This window comes from Pleurodeles waltl, chromosome 7 (assembly GCF_031143425.1).
Source record: "Pleurodeles waltl isolate 20211129_DDA chromosome 7, aPleWal1.hap1.20221129, whole genome shotgun sequence".
NCBI classification, from domain to species: domain Eukaryota; kingdom Metazoa; phylum Chordata; class Amphibia; order Caudata; family Salamandridae; genus Pleurodeles; species Pleurodeles waltl.
The window spans coordinates 68,908,651-68,922,175 of record NC_090446.1 but is presented as its reverse complement, the minus strand read 5'-3'; the positions used below and the strand labels follow the sequence as shown (position 1 = coordinate 68,922,175).

The window sequence follows — 13,525 nt, the reverse complement described above, 5'->3', positions numbered from 1 at the left end:
TAGGATTTTTAGCCTCACCAGTGGTGGGCTCAGCCAGATGTGACCTCCAAAAATCAATTTCAGCCATGATGGATTTTTGAGGAATGTTGCCTCCTGGGATTGATTTTTGCCACACTTCCCAGGAAGTGGTCATCACAGGGGGAAGGACCCTGCACCTGACTGGATAACCTGTTTTTCACTCAGGAGCAAGGATGAAACTGGCAGACCTGCACCCACACCTCAGTTCCCTACCAGATCTCCATCAGATTCCAACAGGGAAGAACCACTGGAGAAGAAGGACTGCCCTGCTGGACCCCTGGCCTGCACCTGGACCCTGCACTCTGAAGATCTGCACCAGCTGCACACTTGGGCTTCACCACAAGAAGGACTTTGCCTGGCTTCAACTGGTCCAAGGAGGGACTCCCTGTTTGCTACAGGTGAAAAATTGCTAACCAGAGTCCCCTGCACCGACTCCTGAAGAAATCAACCAGCTGACCACTGTCCAGTGGCCAAAAAGGAGTTTGTGCCAGGTGCATTGTGGGAGTTGTAGTCCACACCCCCAAGGATCATCTCAGAGCTTCTGGGACCTTGGGGTGAGCTGTGGACACCAAAAGAACCTTAAAGGAACATCTGGAAGAAGATGCAGAAGTTTGGAGAAGTTTGGGGAACTTTTGAAAAAAAAAAGCTCCATAGAGGGTCTGACCTGCCACGGCAACTGTAGCCGGCTTGCCTCAACCGTAACCCGGCCTGACTTGCAGGCTCGTCCCGGTGAAGAAAATCTCCAAAAAAGAGACTAGGTCCGAACGTAGGAAGTTGACCAGGACCTCCAAGCCAGCATATCCGAGGAGGGCTCCAAGGACGTCGGATCAAGATCCAGGTTTGCCCCGGTCGAAGGATTTTCACCTCGAAAAAATAACTAAGTCCGAAGGTAAAAATCTCCACGAGGGCTCCCGTGACGCGTATCCGGAGTAGAGTTCCAGGAGGTCGGATTGGACTGGCAGGTTTGTCCCGCTGAAGAAAATCTTCAGAAAATCGACTAAGTCCGAAGGTAAACTTTTGACCGAGCCCTCACGCGGGCTGTAGCCTAGCCGGGCTCCATTGCGGTCAGCTTTAAACTTTGACTTTGCCCGGTCGAGGTGCGACCAGATGACCAGATTGGTGCTTTTTGTTTCTAGGCGCTAGAAAACAATAATTCTTTAAAAATTCATATCACCGGTTCCCCATATCTGATTTTATTTTTTTGTGTCATAAATTGGTTTTGGATTTTCAAACTGTTTCCTGTGTTTTATTTAACTACTGTTTTGTGATACTTGAATGCTTTACACTCTGTCTCCTAAGTTAAGCCTTGTCGCTCGTTTCCAAGCTACCAAGGGTTGAGCTGGGTTTAATTTACTGAGACCTAACTGGACCTAAGTGGAGGTTGGTGGCCTATTGCTAAGAGTAGGTACCTACCTGCCCTTACCAATAACGCATTTTCCAACAACTTTATTCTTACAAACTTTAGACTTGTTTCCTGTAATAAAAACACCTATACACCACTAACAGTGCACAAAAATCATTTTAGTACATTTGCAATAAAAGGAGTAGGCAATAATATTAACTGGACAGTGCTCTAGACAGAAAGAAAGCGCCACAGCCGCCATGAGCACAAGTGCGATGGAGAGACACAAATGGAAAAAGTAGTTCCCTCACACTCAAACGTATCCGCAAAAGTGCAAATATCCATATAACGGGGTCAGTGTCTAAGGCGGCAACAACCCCCCCCCGAGGCGGGGCAAATGTAAAGCATTTACCAATGATAGAGGATTTTTGAAAGGCAAGCCCATGAACGAGTGAAAGTGATGGGCATGCAGTGGGCTTGGTTAAAAGCCCACAAGACTTACAACAGGTCAAAGCGCTTGCCTGCTCGACCTAAAAATGCCAAAATGAAAGTTTCATAACGGTGGCCCTTTTTTAACGTTGTTCTTACATTCCAAAATGGCTGCTGTGTCCAGCACGGGCATTGAGTTATGTTGAAATGGTGCTTCGAAAGCATGCATGAGTTGTGATGGGGGCTTACCAGTGCAAATAAGCACTGGCAAATCCAATAAGTCGACATTTGCCTTTTAAAGGTGAGTCCTATTAGCATTGGCAATGTTTGCTGCTCTCTGCAGCTGTACCTCAGCCCACTACACTGCTGGTGGGTGGCAGCATAGACAGCCCTGGGCCCACCCTCTACTGATATTTCTGACATTTTATCACATTTCTATATAGTTAACTTCACACAGTCTGTGTCATTGCAATTTCAATACTGTCTGTTCAATGTATTCCTTTTTACTATACATTTAATTTGAGTTAGGTTTTATGATCCATACTTACCTCCGTCAATATATGATGTCTGTTTTGCTGTAATTTTACTACGCAGTTAGAAAGGGGAGAGAGGTAGAGAAGGGAGGAAGAAAAAGAGAAAGGGGAGTAAATGATATATGTTAGGATAAAAAATAGAACAAAAGTGGAGAGAGGGGGCAAGAGAAAGGAGAGAGAGAAAAGAAGTGTGAGACAGCAAGAGTGACGCGTAGAGAGAGGCAGAGAACGGCAGGGATAGAGATAATGAGAGGATGAGAGGCACTTTCTATTCTCATTAACAATTTTCTTTTCGCCAAATTTCATGCCAAACATGTTGTTAAAACTTCACTAGGAAGTTCAGCAAGAGAGATTTATTGCACGCTATAGACCCCCTTCCTAAATCTCATGCTGCAGGTCTATCAGGTGGTTCATTGAGGGAAGCATCACTGTCTTCTGTTCAGTCATAGTCGTCTTTGTTTTTTTTAGATTCCGTGCCAGAATCTGTACCTCGGCAGGCCGATTTTCTACCAGACTCCCAACCAAAGGTGGAAGAGCAGGTGCGGAAGCATTTCCCGGAGACCTGGATCTGGGACCTGACCGCAGTTGGGTATGTTGTGTTTACTTTAGTAGAATCTCTTGATGATATTTTATGTTCTGGATTCACAGTGACTGGCCTGTTGCTTAAGTTGGAATCAATTATTGCTTGATTGTCCACTGTCCAGTCTTTGTGTTACATTGAGCCTAAAATATTGTGGCACATAAATATTAGAAAAAATATTGTGATGCAAAAATATCTGGGTATAGAATATTGTTATGAATATTTCTTTTGGTAAATAATATTGTTTTTAAGAATATTGTTATATGTAATATCGTTTTCAGTAATATAGTTGTAAAAAATATGTTTTTTAAATGATTTTGATGTGTTTGTTATTACATTCATTTTAGGTGTTAGTATTGTTGGCATAATTGTTATTAAATTTATAAAATTTAGTTTGTAATTTTAAGTGATTTAGGGCCAGACATATGAAGCCAATTCGCATTTATTAATGGTCTGAATTGCTAATTTGGACCGTTGAAAAATACAAACTGGGCTTTTCATATGTACAAATCCACTTTAAGGAATCGCAAATTGTGATTTCTGCCCTGTAGTAATCGCAATCTGCGATTTCCAGCTAGGAAATCGCAACTAAGGATTTCCTATTTGCGATTTCTATTCTGATGCACCATGCATTTCCTAAATGCAACTTGGGCATTTAGGAGATGCAATTACTATCTACTTGAAGTCTATGGTAACCAGGTGGAATTTCAAAAAAGCACTCCAAAGTGTTTTTTTTTCTTTTTAAATTGCAATAGAGCACACATATGGCCCTTAGGGATATGTGAGCTCTACAGGTTCACCCCTATTTTTGAGGTGCACCAAGGGGGGCATTTTGCCCATTGCCATCCTTGCTTTTGCATTTCCTTAATAGTGATTTCCTAATAAGAAATCACTATTTAGGAAATGCAAAACTGGCCCATTGACTCAAATGCAATGTGATTTCTTAATAGTGATTTATTAATAGCAATTTCTACTTTGTAGGAATAGCTATTAGGAAATCAGTATCTTAGTACATTGCATTTTGCATTTCTTAAATAGCGATCTCTATGAAGTTGCTATTTAAGTAATGCAAAATTGCATTTTCGTAATCTGACCTTTAGTATTTTTTTTTATATTATTGCTAATTTATAATGTTGCACTGAGCTGTTGGTTTTGTAAGGGCATGGGGGTAAAGGTATTGAAATTAGAACTATTTTAATTGTTGCTAATTCGTTTTTTTTATTGTTGAGTACTTTTTTAATTGAATAATTATATAAATAATTTCTTGTTATATTATTTTGAATTGAAGTTGTAATTTCGATTTTTATTTGAGTTTTATTATTAGCAATAGTAAATTAAGCTTTAGTCACTTTTTGGGGATTGTAGGGATGTATTGTAGAAAGTTAATCAAATTTTAAATAATTGAAATTAATGTTAAATAGTTTTGGTTTATTTACGTTATATTTTAGTAGTGGGTTGTTGAGTTGGTAGAGAAAAAGGGTGTGAAGTTAAATAAAATCCAATGAATTTTAATTTGTTAAATTATTTGTTAAATATTATTTATTAATTATAATCCAGAAAATACATAATTCATTAATTATTGATATTTTTTCATGCTGTATTTTTATAATATGTATTTTAGTTCTTATGTGTTTATGACACTTCTGTTTTTTTATTCTATGTTATTTTGTGGCAGGGAGTATGTTTGGGAGTATAATAAATACATAATAATTTTTATGTTAATTGGTTTGTATATTTAACTTATTCATTGGTAATTTTGATATTTTTATATTCGTTTTTAATTTTTAATTTATGTACTGTTGAGTGATTGTGAAATTTTATTTGCAGAATGATTTTGTTTTGTTTTTAATTTGTATTTGATTTGTATGTGTTAATTTAATGTAAATAAGTAATGGTTTCCTAACTTTGTTATGTTTTTGGTAGTCAGGGAAGTTGATAATAGTGTATGTATTTTAATTTACTGTCTTTTTTAATTTATTTTTTATTTTTGTTAAAAATATATTATTTTTCTGAATACTGTAATTTAAAAATACTGTAATTTATTAATGTTTTATATGAAGTGTTTACATTTTGTTAGTAAATGAATAGGACTTGTATTCCTGCGTGTAACCCTTTTGAAGCTGGAAACTTTCTCTACTGCTGCTTGGATTGGAGTGGGGAATAGTAAGCGTAATCCCTCTGAAATCTAACACTTACCTATCTGTTCCTCGGACTGGAGTGGAAATAGTAAATGTAACCCCCCCTCCAACATTCAACACTTTTTCTACTGTTGCTTCAATTGGAGCGGGAATAGTAAATCTAGCCCCTGGGAAATCTAACATTTTCCCTATTGTTGTTTAGACTGGGACTGGAATAGTACATCTACCACTTTTCCTACTTTTGGTGACGTAGGATATATATTATGTGATTATTTGTTTATATTTAATGATTTTGGATTGTAATTTTTTATTTTTTAAAGTTTAATTTTATATTTAATTTTTTTTTTGTAAATGTGTTTTTCTTTGTTTTCATATTTACTATTTTTTATGTTGGTCAAATTAATATATTTTGTTATATATGTATATGTTATCAAATTGTTTATATTTTTGATGTTTTTTATTTGTGTATGTATTTTTATTTGTGTGTTTATTAATATATATGCTTTTTAAAGTACCACATTTGAAATATTAAATGTCACATTGATATAATGTAAAATAAATATTTTCATTAATTATGTCATACTATATAAATAGTAAATAGTGGAATTTATTTACTTATATTTATACTTGTGGATGATATTACAGTCAGCGATGTTTTGTTTCAATATTTTAATTTCCTTTATCAGTTTAGGAACATGATATTGTGGTAGTCAATTCAGAACTCTTTACAAAGCAAGGAGGAGTAGGTTTGGAAGTGGGAAAGTGAGAGGATCAGGGCAGCCCATTCGAACCATCATAGTAGCTAGCAGTTTCAGCATAAGGAAGCGGAGTAGGGCTGGGCAATTATTTTTCTAGTCCAAGGCAGCCTTTCCAGCACCTCCTTCAGTTTAGCTTACACATGACAAAAAGCATGCGTAGCCTGGCCGTACATCTATCGATCCACAAACTGATGCAAGATTACTTGTCTGCTTATCTTGCTATGGACAGAACATGTTGGTATGAACATGCAGACACAAGAGGTTCCTGAAGCCAAGGTTTTCACCACAGAGACCATTTGTGATTGGTTTAGGGGCATTGGGAACAGTACATAAAATTCTGTAGATCGGGTGTCAAAAGTGTTGCATCCACTACATCAGTCTTCCACTGCTTTATTGAGTAAGTAAATAATTTCAGTTCGTAAGTCTATTTATACTCACCTCCTAAGGTATGTATGGGTGGGGTTAAGAACAGTTATTATATACTTACCTTTGGATGTAGTGGTAGGAGATATCCTGGAAGTGATGTTATTTGTTGGTCAATACTGTTGATATCTAAATAGTAACATATAACTGTCTAGCCTGAACATGAGCATTTTTCCTGTGTTCCTGAGAAACTAATCTGTCCTTTTTCTAGTTCTCCTGAGAAGTGCATGGTGGCATGGTTTTTTAGCCACAATCCACTGAGTGGGCATAATAAAAACATTTATTGGAAAGCAAATGGATCTTGTAGACCATTTTGCTACATCACTGCTTTTTTTCTGATACTGTGCAGCCTCAGCAAAACCACAAAAGAGATGCAAAGGTTCCACTGCTGATTGCATCACTCCGTAAGTGCTTGCATGCGTTAAGACATATGCTTGTGCAAGCATTATGAAGTACGTGCACACATGCGTCATTGTGGATGCTCCCACCAACAGACTTCCACAGGCACCATTTTCTTTATTTTTAGTGACCTGTGTAAAGTTGCGGACACCGTTTAGATCAGTAAATAAGAAAAACGTAAGTGCATAAAAGTGTTTATCTTGTAGTAGAGTTCACAGCAGCAAAGGGCAGCTGCCTGTTGCGTCAATAAAATGCTAGTTAGATGAGAGGAAGTAAAGTAATAAGAAGTGGTAGTGTGAAAGTAAAAATCTAGCCTGGTGGGTGAAGGAAGGGAAAAGCATCACACGAGACAGACAGCAACGTGGACAGTGGCCAACAGGGATTGGCAAAAGAGATGTTCATGAGAGAAAAAGCAGCACAGGAAGGAGAGAGCAACATGGAACAAGGGGGTCTGGTATTTGGCACAGCGAGAAGCATGCGAGGGAAAGCCCTAAAAAACATATGCACTCTTATGGATTCATTTAAGAAAAAATAAGTTCTCTGAAAGTGAGCAGTGACAGGATGCATGTCAGCCACTCAAAAGTATTTTGAAGAGGCTATCCTTCAGAAGAGGGACAAAAAAGAGAAAAGGAAGGAAGGACATTGAATAATTAGCAGGCAAATGAGAGAGACAAAGCCAGCCAATGAAAGTAGTGGGCAGGCAGTAAGCCCATCATAAGATCTTGGTTTATCCCACAAACAGTCTTTCATAACCAGACAGCTAACAGCTGTCAGGTAGGTGAGACCTAAAACGGTAGATTCGGGCATTTTCACTTTTTGGTAAACATGTTCGCCCAGCACTAGAGCTTTGGTTCTGCCTTCCTCAACAGTGTGTTTTCAGGACTTTTCAGAATCTTCAGAAGCCAGCTTCGAACTCCATAGTTAGAGGGCAAGAGTTTCAAGGTAAGGTTCCACAGGAATGCTATAGAGAAAAATGCCTAAACTATCAGTGGCACTCACAACATATTTATTATTTAAACCCATTCGGAGGATGATTTTCAGTGGTTCCTTAAGCCATAAGAGGAAGTAGAGTAATTCTATCTAGTGATAATGACATGTCCAATATCTAGGCTGTAAACCACCACACTGTGCATGCCCCTGCAATACTTTGATGAAATAATTTGCATTTCAAATCTGGCTGGGCTTGAGACGTGGTGCCTGAACTGGATGAAAATTCAGGAAGGATATTGTAACATTGATCTAGATCCATCAGAACATTAACAGAATGCTATGTCCAGGCGTGTTAGTGTTGAGGGCCAGTAAGCATGTGCACATACAGTGTTGCTGGTAATAACATGGCACTCACCTTCCATGGTTCTCCGCAGTGATATCTAAAGTACCCATTGATGCTCATACTTCCCTAATAATGCAAATCCTGCTTACTGTGCCTCTTGAATCAGTACAAAGAAATGCAAAGGTATCATCTTGTGGTATTCTGTTTGGCAGGAGTGGGTTAAGAATATGGAGCTTGCCACAGGAGAAGACAGTTTTTTCCAAGTGGTGCTCTTTGACATCCTGCACCGTAGTCAGGTAGCTCGGGTAAAGCTGAACACACACCAATTTAGACATTAAACGAACATGCTTTATTGTCTGTCATCCAAGACTCCATTTGCACTAAAATACATTCAAATGGGACATGTGGCGAGTGAAAATATGTCCATGAAAGGGGCTTCAGCATGTTTATTTGCACAGAGAGATCAGATAGAGATGGTTCAGTGAGAAATTGTTTGCTCCTGACACGTGTTTGGCAAGAACTACAACCCTGTGGCGTTCCAAGGTGGATGAATTGGAAAATAGTCACACCTGGTATTTACTGTGCTCTGAAATAGTATGAGTTATATCTAACACATAAATTACTATTATTATTAGTAGTAGCAGTAGTAGTATTTTAGGACTTTCAGAGTTTACACTCCTTGAACTTTCTCTCGGCTGTCATCAGCAAACCTTGGCCTAAGATTGATCAAACAATAGGTGAAATGCTCAACTGTATGATGTTATCAATGTCTAAGGGAGTATAATGTCTCTTCTACTACCAGTGGCATTTACGAGAGCTGGTGTCAGTGGCCCCTTTGTAGGCTTTCCAGTGTGAAGCACTTGGGGTCTGGAAGCAGGGACTAATCATCTTCTCACCTTTGCACTGGTGGGGTCTTTGACTCTTGTGCGCATGTCTTGACGACAAGAGTACCTCAAGTAAATAACCTACCTTGAGGCTGACTTTCCTGCCACTATCACTTGCATGCTGACATCGCTGTCACACTAAAATAGCAGGAAGATGAAAAGTATTTGGTAAGACCATTCTCTGACATTTTCCTCACCTCAGGAACTCTGTCCTTCCTGATATCCAAGGTGAAGGTGTATCCTTAGTTCTATGTACCCTGGTACTTCAAGACCTGAAATTATGTGGTGTACAGGCTCCTATCACTATGGGATATTGAGCTCCAACTACGATTGATGTAGAATTACTTAATGTTGAATCATTTGAAATATTGATTGATAATAATCTGTCTCAGCTCTTGACATGATTCCACAGATATCCCTCTGATTGCACCTTTCCCCTGTCTCATTCTAGAGAGTCTGGGACAGCTACAGTCCCTGTCACCGTCCCCGACACCATCACAGATTGGGTTACTGGTACCTTCTGTCTGGCAGATATCGGTTTTGGGATGTCTTCTCCAGTGACGCTGAGGGCTTTCAAGCCTTTCTTCGTGGATCTCTCATTGCCATACTCTGTGGTGCGGGGGGAAACCTTTGTCCTCAAGGCCACCATCTTCAACTACTTGAAGGAGCCCATCCAGGCGAGTACCTAGAGAGTAGGTCAGAGCAATGTGCTCAAGCCTTGAGACATTCATGTGAATTTCACTGAGAGATATTTTCTTGTGCAAAACATGTCCCCTAATATTTCATTGCGGATGAGGCAGACTGATGTGCATTCTCCATAAAGATTACTGTGAGTCGCAGCAAACATTTCTGTCAGAACTATTAACCAACATCTGTTGATTCGTGTTAATGTTGACTATGTATAATATTTCAAGGTCAGCCATGTCAAATCTCCTTTTCTTTAGTTCCTTTCTTCCCAGTTGTTTTTTATGAATACATTTCAATGTTTTCTAGGAAAATCTGGTTAGTTTTTAAACCTTTTTGAATAACAGTAGATTTCTCTTTGGCAATGTTGTCTCATATTCCGAGAAGTCTCAGGCAACTTTCTGCACTTTGAACGGGAATTAATTAACTCTTGTAATTAAAAGCAAAACAAAGATAGATGCCAGAAAGAAGAAAAAATGAGTAATGTAGCTGATTTTTAGCAAGAGATTTAGCAATTGGGGGCAACTAGAGAATGTGAAGTCTTATGTGATGTGTTCGTCCCCTGGAAGATCCAAATACAGCTTTTGAGATCAGAGGAGTTCAAGGTGGAAGCCCATCCTGAAAGCGAGTACACCGGCTGCCTTGGTGCCAGTGAAGGACAGACATTCTCTTGGTCGGTCACACCGTTAAAACTGGGTAATGTTGCTTCTAACTTCACTGTTCTTTCTTTTCTTCTGCTGTTTATTCCTTTTCCCAATTCTCCCACCTCTTAAGTTCCTCCTTGTTTCTCTTCTTTGTTCCTTTACTTTCCTCCTTCCATCATTCCTTGCTGCTTCCTACTTTATCATTGTTCTTTGTTTCTGTCATTCAAATTCATCCTTCATCTCTTCGCTAAATTCTTTACTAATTCCTCAGATGTTCATTGAAAGCAGATATTTTCCATCCCTTCATTCCCTCTCTAAATCACACCCTCTCCGTGTTATTTCCCTAATCCATACTTGTCAACTTTGACTTCCTCCGTCCTGATCCTCTTCATCCTCCATGGTCATTCTATTGCCTCTGCTGACACACTTTAAATCTCCTTTGCTCAGACCTAGCCCCTCCATGTGGCCCAATTCATCAACACTGTCTTTCATCCCCCTACTTCATCATTTTCATTTTCTCCACCTAATAATTCGTCTCTTTCCCTTTCACCAACTCCCTTCTTCCCTTGTTGCTCCATGCATCATTGTGAGGTTTATCAGGCAGCATTAACACCACCAAAAATTGGTGACTGTACATACCACTGATTTATGTTGCCCAGACCACCACCATTCACAGCAGTGTCAAAATGGAGACAGAGCGCCATGCAAAGCACAGTGGTGATTGTCGGAACTGGCTGCAGGTGTCCTTAGTGTGCAGTGTCATGGGCACATGGAAGGATGGTACTGATAATCTATGTCTGGTAGATGAATGTCTGTTCTTTACCAAATGGAATTTAATTCAGCTCAAAATGAAACACAGACAGAAAAATATTTGAAGGAAAACATCTGAACAGACACCTTGGATTAGCACATATATTAGAATCATTTAGAGGAAAAATCTGATTAATAGCATTAAATGGGGAGCAAGACTCTCTTATTCTTCAAAGCCAAAGTTATTTAGCTTTATCACTGAATCAAATCACATGCAGAGTCTGGAAGTTCTGTAATCTTCAAAGACTATGATTGTCTGTAGAAAATATTGTGTTAAAATGGTTGCAACTGCAATTCTGTTAGCTCATTCTCACTTGCAGTGTGCCATTTTCAACATGCTATCTGTGGGCTCCCCAGGATGAGTACAACTTGACCCCCCCCACGCCACAAGGTCCAGTTTTAGAACTTTGCTTGGCCAAGCCATCCCTGCCAGATGATATCACCTCATATCATGCCGTCATCCAGAGTCCGGTCCATCATCATAAAGTCGACATGGAATTCCTGCAGGAGGACGGTGACTTTTCATGCAGACCCTCTCCAAGACCAAATGCATTATCCACTTTGTGCCCATGGTCTAGGATATGCTCCAGGGTTTGCACAAGTCAGCCCTTGAAAATTGTAAATACCACATCAGGGCTGCGTGGTCACCCTACAAGTCTAGAAGTTATTTAAGGTTTTTCCCAGTTACCCTTTCTCCATCGGACTCAAGATCCCACCAGACTCATGGTAGTACGTACTGAAAGGAAGTGGCCCTTAACTAAGGCAAGTGGAGACTATGCCCCACTTCCCCATAAAAAGAGAGCAAGCATCTCAATGCTGCTACTAAGCACGTAGCAGTTGGTGCAACCACCCAGTGGTTTATCATTAATCTGGTTGGTTCTCTGTCAAGGTATAACAGGTTTCCTGGGAGGAGATGGAGGCACTGGTACAACACCTACATGAGTCATAAGGAAAAGGGATGAGGAACTAATCAATTAGGTAAAGATTGTTTCCAACGCAAATTTCCACTGCACATGTGATGCTGCAGATACTGCTTTCTGCACTGTAAACACCAGCATCCATCACACAAGACCAAACCCAGGTGGCTCTAACCTTGTTGCAGCCTAGGGTTCACCATAAATGCAAAGAAGTGTCACCTCCAGCCCTGCTCTTTCTGGGTCCGATATTGAACATTGGTAAAGGAAAGGCATATCCCAACACACAGAGGGTGTTGGCATTCCAGTAGCTGCTACCGAGTTTTCAGTTCACTCATCTGGTAACTATAAGAACTGCATTGATGTTCTTTGGTATGACTGCGTACCTCACAACAATTTTGCTGCAGACCAGAATGCAGATACACCTGTTTCAACAGTGATGTGTGAGGCATGGTCACAAGCCGAGGGTTACTGGAAAGATCTAGTGGTGACTAAGGCCAGCACTCAGTTCTCTCTGCAGTGGTGGAACAACAGCAACATTTTGCTCAGCAGGTCTTTCTTAGACCTTCTTCCTCAGGTGACCACTGCACAGCATCGGTAACAGCACCTCAACACCCACTCAATCAGGAAACTCACCATGGAAATACTGGACAGTAAATCCCTGGACCTCCTCTTCTTTATGGAAACGTGGCAGAATGCTGAGTCAACAGATGACATTGCGATATCCATCTTGGCTGGACACAAGATGGCAGAACAGAACCACCAACACAAACCAGGAGGAGTATTGCAATAAACTTTAAAAAAAACTTCAATTGCACTACAGCCACAGAGAAAGTGACCCCATTCATAGAATACCTACAGTTCAAAACGTCAGCAACTTTCACCCTGAACGGAATCCTTGTATACCTACCAAACAGACCATGAGTCACTTTCACTAACAACATTGCAGATTTTGTCCTCCCTCTCTCCCCCTTACTATCAACTCTGGAGCCCACATGGTACTAAGAGACCTAAAATTCCATCTGAAATACAGGAAAAACCCCAACTCTTTTACACTCATTGAAAGCCTAAGAAACTGCAGACTGAAACAAAACGTCATCACACCCTCACACTCAGGCACACCCTCAAACTGTATTTGCCACCTTTAATGGCATCAAATTCACCACAAACACACCTCTCATGGTGGGCTGATCACAACATTGTCCACTTCCAAATCAACATCCCTCACCAAACAAAACCTGTCACCTTCAGACTAGCCAGACACACCTAGAGCATTCCAGAATCTAACTGCTCCCACAACCTGCGCATAAACCAGCCCAACCCCACTGACAACGTAAACCGCGACAACAGCTCCAATAGCTGTAAAGAAATCTTCACAATCATCAAAGATTTCACAACTCCAGCTTAAACCATGAACAGCATCAACCTCTTGCAAGCACTCTGTGACAATCTCTCAGAACGTTCTACAACAAAATAGAACTTTGACCCTCAACTGGACCTCTGCACCCTTGCCTCCACCCTAAACACCTGGGAAGCAATCACAATGGAAGACCCAGCCAACATCATGACAACCATCCATGGGCACCTCCAGATCACATTGACAATATGGACACCTCCACAGTCAGCAGAGTACTCACCCGCATCTTGAGAACCTCCATCACCTCTGCAATATTCCCAGAGGGCTGGAAACACACAG

The 13,525-nt window shown here is 40.2% G+C and overlaps 1 protein-coding gene across 1 annotated transcript in view; it reads left to right on the top strand.

Annotated features, from left to right (window-relative positions):
- LOC138303652 (alpha-2-macroglobulin-like protein 1) overlaps positions 1 to 13,525 on the top strand; it is a 296,020-nt gene that overhangs the window by 159,092 nt on the left and 123,403 nt on the right. The window contains exons 18-20 of the mRNA XM_069242955.1: positions 2,791 to 2,911; positions 9,229 to 9,454; positions 10,031 to 10,157. Coding sequence (XP_069099056.1) covers positions 2,791 to 2,911; positions 9,229 to 9,454; positions 10,031 to 10,157 — 474 coding nt within the window. The remainder of the gene's footprint in view (positions 1 to 2,790; positions 2,912 to 9,228; positions 9,455 to 10,030; positions 10,158 to 13,525) is intronic.